General features: G+C 42.4%; 1 protein-coding gene across 4 annotated transcripts in view; it reads right to left on the reverse strand.

The window, feature by feature from the left end:
* The window catches only part of reln (reelin), a 98,326-nt gene that overhangs the window by 61,904 nt on the left and 21,885 nt on the right, over window positions 1-14,537 (reverse strand). For all 4 annotated transcript variants that reach the window (XM_085167711.1, XM_085167709.1, XM_085167710.1 and 1 more), the window contains exon 2: window positions 13,309-13,416. In XM_085167711.1, the coding sequence (XP_085023837.1) occupies window positions 13,309-13,416 (108 nt within the window). The remainder of the gene's footprint in view (window positions 1-13,308; window positions 13,417-14,537) is intronic.

Raw genomic sequence — 14,537 nt, forward strand, 5'->3', positions numbered from 1 at the left:
CTCTTATTCCTTTCATGTCTGGGTGTGGAGAGGGGGAGAAAAATCACTATTATTCGATGTGAAAATCTCAAATGTTCCAGTAAAGCAACAAGCTTTAGTGAACCTGGACAGGAAAAAATAATAGAAGCTCTGACATTCACGATTCGGTCCAGGGAAGAAGCAGCAAAACAGCACGACGGCCTCTTTCGTACCTGTGAAATGAAAATATATGAAAGAAAAAGGCCCTCCTGTGACCTTAAATTACTCTTAACTCAGCTGACCCCTGAGTTCTTTGTTAAATTAGCAGCTGGCAAATACCAAACCTGGTAGAAAAACACCTCCTTTATCGCTGATGATTCCCCTGAATTCCACGTGATAAACCCTTGATGCAGTGTTAATTAAAAAGCATCTTTTATTTTGTGATTGCGAGAAAATATTTTGGTTGAGCATTCTAAGCATTCTTTAAAAAAAAGATTCAGAACTACTACTTTTTAGTAGAAATCATTTTATGCTTCATTAACTGTGATATTTTATTATCCGCACTGGGTGCTATTATCACGCCATCAGCTACATGCAGAACTCGCCTAATGAGCTGTAAATTTATAAGTGCATTACAAATGCCACCAGTAATGCATTAATGCTGCGCGCTAGCATCAGCAGAGTCCATCTCTAATTCAATAAGCAGCCTCAGGAGGATCTTGAAGGAATACTCCATCCACACATAGTCAGTCAAATACGCACATGCAAATACATGCGTTCACACGTTCAAACACATGCAGTTCTTTCACATGTAGATTGGATACTTAAGAGCTGTCGGAAGTGATTAATGGCAAGGGAAGATGACCTGCTAACTCCCACGGTATGACGGGCCAAACCTTGTTTCATAAATATGAACCCACACACACATGCACACGGGCACGCAGTTGCTTATACATGCGCTCTCGAGCGTGCCCACACACGAACTCAATCGCACACACAAAAACACAGGAAATGGGTGTGTCTGGATTTTAGGGGTCACATGTTGGTTGTTGGAATGTCACTCCGACATCCATCTCTGCTGGTAATTGTAGTGAATTTTTAAAGCCATCCATAAAAAAGAAAAAAAAGAAGTGGGAAGCTGACCGCCTCTTATTTATTCATGTTCCGTCTGCCCATGTCTCCGCTAACAAAGACTTCCCCACATTTTTCCATTCTAATTTTTTTAATATGTAAACACTTGAGTTCACATCTGTGTATGTCCTATTTAAAAATCTCTCTATTTCTCACTTTGCAAAGCTAATGAGCTTTCCACAGCCAAGCTCGAAACAAGTCAAATAGATGGAGTGAGAATTCTCCCTGATGGAGCAGATGGGCAATCGGTGGCTCAGCCTGGCAGCAAGTTAACACTGTAGGACCAGCAGGAGCCGGTCGAACTGGCATTAGAGATGGTAGTTGGGCTACGTGGCAGAGTTTTGAGGATTCAAAAGGCACCATTCAAACTGAAATGCACATTTACCAAAATCCATACGCACCATTTGACATCTGGTCAGTAGCCATTTGCTGCCTAGCAGATGTCTAATGGTGTCCAACTAAGTGCTTTTTAAGATCAGTTCAAGGCAGTTAAACATGCTTTTCCTGCTATGATTGACACAAAGGCACTTGAACAACGTGTTTAAGCTGCTTCCCTGCCATCAACAGTAAATGCTGTAAACTTGTCTGGCTTGCTTAAAGCGCTACAGCGCGCGCACTGTGCATTCAGAATCACAGACATGCATGCGGCTCTGTACGCTTGAACTAACAAGAAACAAGTGCAATTAAAATGCATGTGTATGCACAGCAGTTTGCTTAAAGCATTAAAACCCTACAAGGCAGTGTAATGTGCTGTGAAGAGATTAGGTTATTCCATTATTTGTCTAGGGATCTTATATTTGTCGCTAAGCACTTAATTTAACAGAGAAAAGTCAGTTGCACATAAAAAGCAGAGATGAATGTTTATCACCTTGCGTATCCTCACTCTCAGACAGATAATAGCCTTGCAACCATCTTTTTACCACTGCTCAGACTTAAAAAGCTAATGCACAGCACGCCAAATAACTTGGCGAGAAAGCCAATTAAAGGTTCATATTTCATGTGGTAATTCTAACCTGTCACAAAATTGTTGGAGCATTAACATGTGTTATTAAAAGCCTGTGAATGTATGGGAATCTGTCAAAAGCTGGAATATAATGCCTCTGTCAACACGTTTCAAGAGAAGGCCACACAATGGCCACATAAATGATACATCACAACAGTAGTGACAGCCTGAGTGGGGACCCCATACGCTTTGTGCTGCTGAATGATCCCATGGGATGTGTGTTTCTTTCTGTGTGTCTGATGTGATGCATTCACCCCTTCTTCCACAGTGCCATCCTTAGCTGGTCAGTCGGACCACTGCAGGGTCTCGTGGTACATGACAACCCACTCTGCTCTGCCATTGGCCAAAAATGGCATCCATCTTTGCCTTTGCCAATCACGCTACCATGGAGACAGGTTGGCAACTTTGAGGTGGTGGCGGGGGTCCGGCACAGCGTTGCCAGGAGGAAGCTGTGTGTTAATATGGGTGGTGAAAGATGCCAGTGGCCAGGGGGAAAGAGAGCAAGAAACTCTGTGGGAAAATGTGAGGGAAAGAGGCTTGCCACATCAATGAAAGACTTTAAATGGTATTAAAGAACATCTGTGGGGTCTGCTAAGCAGCAAATGTGTGCTGGTGATGAAGTGCAAAGAGAGGCTTATTGTGCATGTGTTTACATTTATGTTTCCATATCCACACAGTAGAAAGATTTTTGCCAATAGAGCAGTTTCGCTTTCATTTAGACTTCCATTGTATCTCACAGCATCCATCATCCATAAACTCCTGACGGCATAGCTGCACCCACCCACAAAAACACAAATCTATGGCTTGTTGTAGGAGCTGCCAGTATGGCTCCACCCAACTGACAAAGAGAGAGAGTATTTTGCAGAAAAGCATACGCTCATGTCTTTACATTATTTAACACAAATACTCAATTGCTTCTGTAAGATGCTCTACATATGCTCCTTGTGTCAAAACTGGTAACTGAAAAGTTAAAGTAAGAAGAAAATAAACATCTAATTCGTTACTTGTGCTCTCCTGGCTTCCTTGCTGTGATCAAGAGCTACAAGCCATGCAAGCATAAATGATAAATGGAGTACAGGAACACCAGTGGAGCATAATAGACCCTCCAGAACTAATGTCCCGTAATTGAAATGAATGTTGTTCTGAATCAAACAAGTGTTGTGTGTTTTGGAGCCGCACCTTGTATGATAGATGAGACTTAGACTACAAAAGCCTAAAAAGCCATATTCACAGGCCCGCACAGATCATACATCAAATGCCTGTATAAGAGTATATTCCATCTACACTGCTGAATACAGTATCTGTTGGATCCAGAATGTTATCAATATTTTGATAAAAATATTTTGGTCCATTTCTCCAGCACTACTTCAATGTGATATGTCCATTCTGGGTGGTTGTTCGAATTTTGAGCAGAGAAGTCACATAGTTTTGCTTTGGAGGAAGCACAGACTAAAATGTGAAATATGAGCTACATCATATTGGATCAGAAAAAAGTGCATGAGCCAAACTTTACCCAAAACCAAGATCATCAGCCGTTTCAGGCTGAGATTCAAAAGCACATAAAAAAGTGAAACATTTTCAAGTGCTCTCTTACTTCTTTTTAGCCGTATATTTAGACATTAAAGAAGTGAATTAGATCGTCATAAAAACCTGTAATTACACAGAAAAACCACATATCTGCTAGAAGTGCTGTAGGTCCGAGTTTATTTTCTTTCATGTTTGACTAACCGTTTGTGTTTGTTATTACGTTGGGCTTATTTGTAGTGATGAAGCTTTATTTCAGTAAACACAAGGTTATAATTATTGATAGGAAGGACAGCCAAAACTATGATAATAAAAGCTTTCCTTTATGTTTTTAATAAGAGTCAAACTTCCTAAAATGGGTTCAGTCCCAGGCTCAAGATATGTTATGTAAACTATGAAGGTGAAGTGGTGCTTCAAGCCCTAAATCAGCAACTGGAAGGCTGAGTGCTGGTGTTGTGGGGCCTGTGCAGCAGCAACCAGTGGAGGACAGCCAGCTTCGTGCCCCAGGAGAGGCTTACCACATTGGGTGGCAAAGTCACTAAACACCCCTTCCCCCAGCCCTGTAGTCTTTGAGCACCATTTTCTTCTTCCAACTCTCCATCCATACATACATCCATCAGCAAAGCCTATGAGCAGCTGCCTTCTGTGGGTGTGTGTCATTGTAGCTTGGCAGGCACACACCACAGCTTTACCGGCAGGCGCTAGGGCTAATTTGATTTTTAATTCAACACGACTCCTCGGCTAATAGTTTGAGTTGGGGATTAATTAATCTGATTTGACTTGTGCTAATTTCTTGCACCCACGTCCCCGGTCTCCACCCGTCAGTGCAGCAAATAAACAAACTGGTGAGGCCGTGGTCTCGCAGGCCCTGCCCTGACACACATGAGAGAGATAGAGACCTGGGGCGACAGGTGAGGAGCCGACGGAAAGCCTTTGGAAAACGTAGCGTGGTGCCTGTGCTGCCTTTGTATGCATGTGTATGTCGAGTGTGTTGTGTGTAGCTGAATGTGTTTATGGAGGAGGCTGGAGATGAGCCTGGTCTGACAGAGAAGTGCTGGGAGGCAGTGAACTAATCACAGCAACAGACTGGCTCTCGTAAGGAGGGCGAAACAAAGAGAAGGTCAGTAACTATTTTCACAGCCAAAATATGGGTCAGAGTGGATCTGGGTGAGTTCCTCACAGATAACTTGTATATAATGTAAAAGGGAAAGTGGCCATGCAATAGAGCATCCCTGTTCTGTCTCTGAGGCTTTTAGAGGGTAGAGGGCCAAACCCAGGTAGGGCCCTACAGCAGAAAAAAAGAAAAACCACACTAAGTGTCCTCAGCTCACAGAGTCAGACTGAGCACTTCCACTGTTTCTAATACTCAAGGGAACTTTAAAAATGAATAGACCTAAGAGTGCAGCTTGGATGGCATGCACTTTGTGGGGAAGGATTTGTAAAATCACTTCCTTTCACTTTGCACACCAATACCCACACGCTTGCAAGGTGCTAGTGGTGGCATAGAATTTAAGCAAGATAAATTTCAAAGTCAGCTTGCCTCTAACTTAAAATGTGTCAATCGGAGCAGTCAAAGCTGTCTCTGTCTTTATTCTATCTTTATTTCTCTCTCATTCGCTCTGGCATGTTACCACCCTCTCTGCATGGCAGAAAATAACATTGCTCTGCTCAAGAGAGACCACACATGGGAGAAACAGCCTACGCCTGCTGCTCTCTCCTGCAGAATAATAACAAAAAAAGATAATAATAATAAAATAAAACTGCCCAACAGCTCGCACACCACTTTGAAATCTCTATCACAGAGAGTCCAGCTCCTGCTCTTCCTCATTCCTGCTCTCTTAGTCAGCCCTGGACCGGATTTACCATACAGCAAAGAAAAGAAAAAAAGTTCTCACATGATGAAAATATGAACGCATACACACACACATTAGGGCACAAATAGATGCACACACATACTGAACACTACACAAATGTAAGCACACCTGGGGAAGCCATGGGAGTTCAAAAAAAGCACTGTTTTTTCCTTCAATAGAGCTAGTGTACATTCAGTGAACCAGTAAATTCCCAGCAGCACCAGCAGCAGTGCTCCTACAGGTCTGCTGCACCATCACACCTGAGAGGCTGTTGGGATGTATGGCCAAACAGCTGTGGCCACTGCTTTAGGTCCAACATGAATTAGTAATGAATCGTGTATTCTGCTTGAATTCTTTAAAGGTCGGCTTGCTTTGGCCTCTAAGGACGCTTTCCACATGGAGAGAAGTTACTTCTGACTTCTGGTGCATAATTACCCAAGCACTCCACTGGATTCTGGGAGTACACAAATGTTTAGCCACCTGTTAGCAGCCTCCAGGCATTGCATATTAGTGGGGGGGGAATATGTGTTAATAAAAGAAAGGGACAGCCTGGGCGAGAAGGTTGGGGAAGTCCAGCGCTAGCAAAACAGGGAGATTTACAACAAGCCGACCCAGTTGATCTTAAGTGTGATCTGACACGCTGCTGCAGAGAACACAAATAACCTACCATACATAACCCGCCTCCTGACAACTCATTTCATCTTCTGCACTAATGAATTCATCATCAGGAGGGATATGCCTTTGGTGTCCCAGCCCTGAGCAGAGAAGGAGTAATGGCTTAGATAAGTCATCATCATCATTATTAACATCATCACTGCTGCCAGCACCTCCTTGTCTCTGTTTGGCCCATAGTTCAGTAGCAACAGTTTGGGACTGTAAAGTGTCCTTGACAGAGATGTGATAGGCAAACTTTGGTGTTCAAGGTTATTGTGAGGATGCATATCAGAGCAAAAGTGTCACAGATGTGTATCCTATGTATGAGAATCAGCGCGAGTGTGCGTATGTCAATAGAATTTGAATCTGTTTGGGGTATGAATGGATAAGTCGGTGAGTGTGAGAGCTCTTATGGGAGCAAACGAGTGTATATACGTGTGTGTATGTGTGTATTTATGAGCGCATGAAGGAGTCTAAGCGGCACAGTCAGGGAGCTGTCAGCAGAGAGCCAGAGAGCACGCTGATCACAGGGCTGCAGTGTGTTTGATGTCTCCTAGGGACTGACAGCTTCTCTCCCCTTGGGAGCCCCTTCTCTCACCCCTTCTCTGCTCCCTGCACCACCCTTTCTCTATATCATTCCTCTTTATCCTCATCTTTCCATACATAGCATCTCCTTCACAGTCTGTGCCCTGCTCGGGAGGGGTGGGTTTGTGAAAGAACACTTGTGCTCTCGTGGGACTGTTGGTACTGTTTGAGAAAACACAGAGGTTCCCAAACAAGGCTTTGTACAGCAGGAAGCACACCTGCGAGTGTGTCTCCATAAATACTGACATGATGAGCTGCCATCTCTCATAGTCTGACATTCTGGCTGACATTCAATCTGGCTTAGTGGCAAGAGGGGGCTGACAGCTGACCTTCAGCCCCGAGATGGATGAATGTGTGGATATCTGGATTTGAATGCATAATTATGTATATTAAAAAGGAAGAAAATTGTAATATTTTTTCTATTTCAGAACAAGTTCTGCTAACCTGCTAATGCATGGGTCATTTTGCAAACAAGATTATATACTATGGGTCAGTAGCAGCCTTATATAAAGTAATTAGCCTGCATGGCACCACAGTCAGATGCCACAATTTGATTTCAGTAGCACTGACGAGTTTTTGGAAGTTGTGGCATTTCTTTCCTTTTTTCTTACTCTGTGGTCGCAGCAGCTGAATGGCAATATTTTCCAGCAGAGTGCAAGTTTGTGAGAGCTTCATGCTTCCCAAGTTGGAAAATGAACACGGGAACTAATGGCATATTATTTAGTATGAGGGCTCAGATAGTTGAGGTTAGTATATTCCACTGTATACTATTTGTCATTTTCATGCCCCAGTTGTGCTGTTAAATTATCTGATTTCTGACTGCCATAAAAACTAGACATCAGTGCATCTTTGTAGTGTATGACTATCAGAATCCTCCAATATTACATAAAATGCTGTTGGGCATGAAATCTACAACTTAAGAATTCATCTGTTATTGTCTGATATACCACTATGAGAATAAACTGCAAACTGCATCTTTGTCATTTATCATTTTACTGTTAAATGACAAAGATGAATGAAAGCTAAAGCCTATTCATATATTATACATATATTAACTACTTTGTAGCTCACTAAGAACCCAGCATAATTTATAGCAAAAAAATAAATTAATTAAAAAAATGTTTAGTTGTTAAATTGTTTGCATGAAATTTACTACCAAGGCAACAGTTTGAGGAATACCTTAAAACTGAGTGTCAAATTAAAAAAAATATTACAAAGGTGTAACAGAGTACCAGGTGCCCTGGGATTAATTTGAGAGTTAAATGTTTGCGAGACCTGATTATTATTTTGGCGGAAGACCTTTTCTGGCAACCCCTCCTACACAGGTCAAGGTGCAGCAGGATTTCATCAGTTGGGTTGTGTGTTAGCATGAGCCCATCCGTCATGGCAAGAGAGTGTCGGCTGGATGTCCCTGTCACTAAGCTGTCCATTTTGTCAGACGGCCAGATCCATCATATTGAGATGGGGACTGAGCCTTGCTAGCGGAAGACAACCACCCCGTAAATACATACAAATATGCAAATTAACAGCAAAATAAACATCACCCTGCAAACGAGCCATCCATCAATGACCAGTTTCTCAGAAGCTCAGCGCTGGCAAGGCAACACCAATCAGGCCCTCCATCAGGGGGAGTGATGAAATGCCATCATCACATCCTGTCATCCTCCTTCTCTCTCTCTCTCTCTCTTTCATATATATATATATATATATATATATATATATACACACACACAAACTAATAACTGGTTGTGACACCAGAAGAACTGCAATCGAGTGTTTGTAATTACTGTCTGTGAGTCTTTCACATCACTGTGGAGGAATTTTGGCCCACTCTTCTGTGGAGAATTGTTTTAATTCAGCCACACTGGTTGGTTTTTGAGCATAAACAGCCTGTTTAATCAGATTTTAAGTTGAACTGTAACAATGTCACTGCAAAACATCCATTATATATTTTGATTCATTCACAGTTGAACTTGCTGGTGTGGTCTGGCTCACTGTCCTGCTACATAAAGTGAGCATGAACTAATAGATGGACATTCTCCTTCCTGGTTTTTTGGCATAGGGCGGAAATCATGTTTTAAATGAAGTCATCCAGGTCTTGAAGCAGCAAAGTAGCCCCAGACAATCACACTACCACCACCATGTTGGACTGCGGCTCATGTTCTTTTTATGTGTTAGTTTCATGGCAGACATGGAGGGACTCAAACCTTTCAAGAAGTTAATTTTTTTGTCTTGTCAGTCTATAGAATAATTTTCCAAAGGTTTTCGGGATCATGTTTTTTGTGAGACGAGCTTGTGTTTTTTTGGTAAACAGCGGCTTTATCCCCTGTAACTCTCCTGTGGAAGTTATTTTTGCCCAGTCTCTCGAGTGAATGATGAACACTGACCATAACTGAGGCAAGTGAGGCCTGCAGTTCTTTAGATGTTGTGTTTAGATGTAGCCGTCCTGGATGACTTGCTCATGCACTCCTGGACTAATTTTGGTAGGCCAGCCACTCCAGTTGAAAACTGTTTGTCTCCATTAGTGAATAATGACTCTCACCATGATTCCCAAAACCTCAAAAATAGCCTTGTAGCCCTTTCCAGACAGATAGACATCAGTGAAACTATCTAATCTCTTCTTGAGTTTCTTTAGATTGCAACATGAAGGACTGCTTTCCGAGATCTTTTAGCCTTCTTTGGTTTGTCAGACATTAAACACGCCTGAGTGTGGCTTTAGAAATTGAGCTGAGCTTTCCAAATAAAGTGGTTAATCACAGTTAATTCATGATTTAGCAAGAAAAGCCAGTATTTTTTTCCACACAGGGCCAGTGGGCTTTGGATAGCATTTTTACTGTAAAAAATATAACTCTGCACGTTCTATTTATCTTTGTCCAATGTTAGTTTTGTGTGAGGATCTGAAACATAAAAGTGTGTGAAATATGAAAAAAGAAATAAGAGATGAGGAGGTATGTACACATTTTTCCACTCTCACACTCATTCCTCAATCGCATACACTTTCTCAGACCAATATTGGCGTTTTGCTCTAAATTTTCAAAGCTCTCCTTTTCCTTCAAGTGCCTGTTCATCATTGTAATTATAAGTTATCCGGACACATTTAGAATGAATACTTGCTCTGTCTGTCTTTGTGTTTGAATGGATAATGATGTGATGGGAAACATTTTACTATCAGGGAATACAAATCAGACCACATGTGACATTACTTTCCATCCAGGCTCTGGCTTATGGGTTTTAATATATCACCTCATTACTGCTATGCGACATGTAACAGCAAGCAGATTTTATGATACATGAAACAAAAATCTAAATTATGACAATATACTTATGTTATTGGTTTCATCATTTAATCTTTCTGGTTGCCAAGCTGAAAGCTTCAGAACGCCAAGAGGGCGGATTGGAAAGAAAGACGTCTTAATGGAATAAATGTCAAAGAAAGGAAAAACAGTGAGGAGTTGGAATTCTTCGGCTGCTGAGTCCAGACTCATGTTGCATTTCTGGCAGTGTGTACAGACATCCGTTTTGACCACGTTACATTCAAACATGCATATAAAGTCTCCATGTTTCACTCTAAAGTGTTTCAAAAAGTCTCTAATGACTACTTGGGTTGAAAATCGACTACAAAGTAGACTCAAATGAAGCTGCACGTCATACCTCATCCATTAACTGTGAGTTGTAAGTAGTTGAATCCCAAAATGAAATGTCAAGTGTTTCCTCTCAGCTCTGGCACCTTGAAATAAATGCACCCAGACTAGTTTTGCTGGCCTGTGATCGCTACATTTACGAAAACCACAATCAATTTGCACTCCCGCGTTCTCCCTGTATTTAGCAGGCATGGCTCCCAAAGCACAACATTGTTTTTAGCTCCAGTTCATCTGATTCTGCACTTGCCACAGTAGAGCAGTTACAGCATCGTAAAGGTCTGTGGTTAGCCCGCCAGCAGCAAGTAGAAGGTCGCTTGCCTTTAGGGAGTGGAGGAACCAGCCTTCAGCAACTTGAACCACAACTCAGCGCAGCAGCCGAAAACATGGCATTCCTTAGACTACCTTAAACTGCCCTGCCGACTGCTTCACCACACATCGGTTACAGTAATTTGACAAACAGTGGGCGACGCTGCAGTGAAAACCCTCAAACTAAAACATATGTGCTACAAACGTAGTTCAAAGAGCACTGCAATTCAAGTGGAGTGGAAGACAACATAATGAAAAAAATCACTGCTGTTTTCATGTTATGGTGTTTGTTTCTTAAAGTTATAATTGTAACAGATCAACAAAAAGAAAAAGGAGTGATAAACACACACACACACACAAAGAGAATTGATGAAGCATGCAATTCCGTCATGCTCACATCCACACTGTTTTTATGACATGTGTAAAAAGCAACAAAGGATGACACAGAAGACTGAGGGGATTTCTCTCTTTAGAGGCTATTGGGCAGTCATGGTGTCTGCTTGTTACCACAGCTTTGACCACACCAACCACTGGACATCCCAACGCAGCGAGTAAAAACACTAACCTCTGTGTCCACAGCTCCCTGACTTTGTCTATTTATTCCACTTCACGTCTTTTTTAAAACCATTGATTCCTTCTTTGTCTCTCTCTTAGGATCTCTTTGTTTTGCTCTTCACCTCCAACAACACAAACACAGCCAAAAACAAAAAAAAAATCTTCTCTCACGCTTCATCTTAAGCTGCCGATTCAGTCTTTCAGTGATTTATTAGCGATCTTCTCACTACAGTGGTTTCATTCTCCCTGTGCTATAGTTCATGCTAGTTCCTGGACTGATACATCTGCCAACCACATGTCCCCGCCAGCCAGCCAACACTTCACTTCAGTTGAACAGTTGGACTGTGTGTGTGCTCTTGAGTGAAAGTTGGTGGTATTTCTATTGAACGTGTGCATACGCATGTTGCAGTCCATTGTGTAACCGTGTCCCCCACGTGGCTTCATTCAGAGGGATTAAAGCCCCACCTTATCCTGCTCATAAACACCGTGTTCATAAAACTCCCTCGTGGAGTTGTGTGACCCTCCTGCGCTCAAAGGCCCATTTATATTTGTCACAACACTGGACATGAAGAGGCATCACTCTGTATTATTGTTCCACTGCATTATCTTCAAAGCATTTTGGAAAAACGCTGGCTCTCTGTTAAGTCACCAAGTTTCCATGAGCTTATTAATAAAGGACATTCTCTCTAGGAGAATGTCTTCAGCCCTTCCAACGCTGAGGAGCCTTCAACAGCTAAGTGGACCACCATGTTCTGCAAACTAGCTGAGTTTCTATCACTCAATCATAAAAAAAAAATCCCAGTGTACCTCAAAAATGCACAGAAAAATTAATCGAAGGGAAAATAAGACTATAAATCTATTAAATCGTCATTCAGAATCTCCTCTATGACAAGACTGCTTTTGCATGTGCCTGCTGCTCCATGGAGTCCTGAATCCCACAGTGGGAGGGGTGGCTGGAGAATTAGAGCAGAGTGCAGAAAGCTCTTCAGCTGAGGACCAAATGTCTAAGTGGCACTGCGAAACCCAGACAGATTACACATGCTGTAACGGAAGACTTTGCAGACTTACTTAAACACACATCTTACAGAAAGTCACCGTTCCACAAGCTGCTGTCTATCAGGGTAGGCGTATCCTTAAAACTTTTCAAGTAATTAGAGTGAAGCTAAGGTGACGCAATCCGTGCTTGGATGCCTCCCCAGTAAACAGAGCTGCCAAGAGTGAAGAACTGCCCTGGCCAGAGTGAAGTCAATGTCTGAAGAACAGTGGAGTTAGTCAGGATAAGGGAGCCCACTGCGCAGCAGTTCTGGGACACTAGCCCTGTTCTCTAAGGAGTTCTTTATAGCTGTTCCACTGCCCCAAAAGAGCCCCCATCCGTGCACACAAGGGCTCCATCCGCAAATACAAGAGTCTACAAATCTTGGTTGTGTGTCCAAAAAGAGTTGCACTTAACGCATTTCAGTTGCATGCTTACAGTGTAATTCGATTACAGTTGTCAAAAGTGTAAAGAATTATAAGTTTAGCTTTAATCTTTTAAAAATAAAGAGAGATTCAATTTGTATCATTAGAGCAGAGCATGCAGACAATGCAAAGGAAAGGTGGACAAAGAATAAGATAAGTTGTTTGCAAACTTCATCCAGTTTAATAGCAACATCTACCACCTAAACTGTTGCTATATTTGCATCTCTGGATAAACAAATTGTAAATCAACCCGTCCACTGGGCCTTTACTCCAACATTTGGCAAGCTGGCCTGGTGATCACTTGTTATTTTAAGTTTAATCTTTTAGAAAGCTCTACATTTTCTGCTTTGCTCTTCATATCTATCTCATATTCAGTTTTTTTTGGTTCTCTCAAACATCAATGAAAACCCATCTGACCGAACCCTTGATCACATCATCCTGACTCCTCATCCATCACGACCTGTCATAACCGGAGAAGGGAAGTGGTCTTATGCTGAGTCTGGGAACGGATGTGGATCACTGAGCTGGATCGTAATACTCCGTGGTCCCAGCAGACTTCTCGGGGTATCTTAGGGTTTGCTAGTACTAAAAAGCATAATAAAAAAAAACAGCTTTTATTGGCAAAAGAAACAAGACTCACCAAAGCCAAAAGCAGCTGGAGCAGGAATGGGAGCCGACTGGACTGGTGTTGAGGTGTAGAGGCCAGTCACCAGGAGACCATCGAAGGATACACTGGTGGAGATGGTTACTGAGGAGAGAGAAAAAAGGAACATGCTTACTGCTGGTGAAGCTGAGAGGTACTCGCAGAAACATTTTAAATATAATGCATCCAGTTGTTATTTGTTTCACCACCCCTGTATTAGCACCTCAAATGAATACAGCAAGATGAACTGTGAACGCCAATTAGGTGTCAGAGATCACAATTACTAAGTTGCATTTACGCTTCATTTGCAGGCTAAGCAGATAATTAGCAGGCGTGATGTACGTGTGTGGACAGGATGTTTGGAAGTATGTAGAGCAGCTCACTAATGTCCTGCTGCTAATCACATCAGGTGTTAGCACATGGAAAGGTAAACTGGCCGTTAAATGGGATGCCAACAAGACCAAACACCCTGCAGGAGGAGAGGAGAGTGCATGGAGGTGTTAAAGCAAAATCTAGAAGGTCACTTGCACACATATAAATATATTCAGACAGAAGTAGAAGCATTATTAAAACATGTGCTAAACCAGGGTATGAGTTACTGAACCAGAAAACAGCAGAATATCCCCACCTCACCTTTTACAGAGAAAAAGAGTGGCAGAATGTAATCTACCTCATCCTCAACAAATCACAGCGCTTTAATCAAAGCCTGTCGTATTGACAACCATATTAGAACAGACTGATGAGCTAATTGGCTGTAACCCTGATAGCTTTGCTAAGCCTTTATTCTTCCCAGCCCACCACAAACAGCCACAGATCAGAAAACTCCCGGGAGTGTGTTATCCAGCTGAACACATCTACAGCTCAGTGTATCCCGCAGCACGTTAACTATTGATCCACCCGGTAAACAAGGGCCCTGAGTGATGGGACCACAGAGTCAGCTGCATCACTGGAGGAAGAGGGCTCAGTCACTGGACTGTTTCCAGCCAGACAGAGCAGAGTACAAGGAACAGCCCGTGGCTCAAAGGAGGAACACACACACCCCACCAAAAAAAACAGAAAACAAAACCGTTTTACACATCGGGGAATAAAATCCTTTGCGGCTGAGAAAGATGAAGGCATTGTTGTTTCCTGACCCTGGAATCCCCCTGCTTATGGAGGAAAACTGAATGGGAAAATGAGGCGACACCCACAGCGAGACTGTGTTTTAGTAAGAATAGCAACATGTC

The sequence above is a fragment of the Neolamprologus multifasciatus genome, chromosome 7 (assembly GCF_963576455.1).
Source record: "Neolamprologus multifasciatus chromosome 7, fNeoMul1.2, whole genome shotgun sequence".
Taxonomy (NCBI): domain Eukaryota; kingdom Metazoa; phylum Chordata; class Actinopteri; order Cichliformes; family Cichlidae; genus Neolamprologus; species Neolamprologus multifasciatus.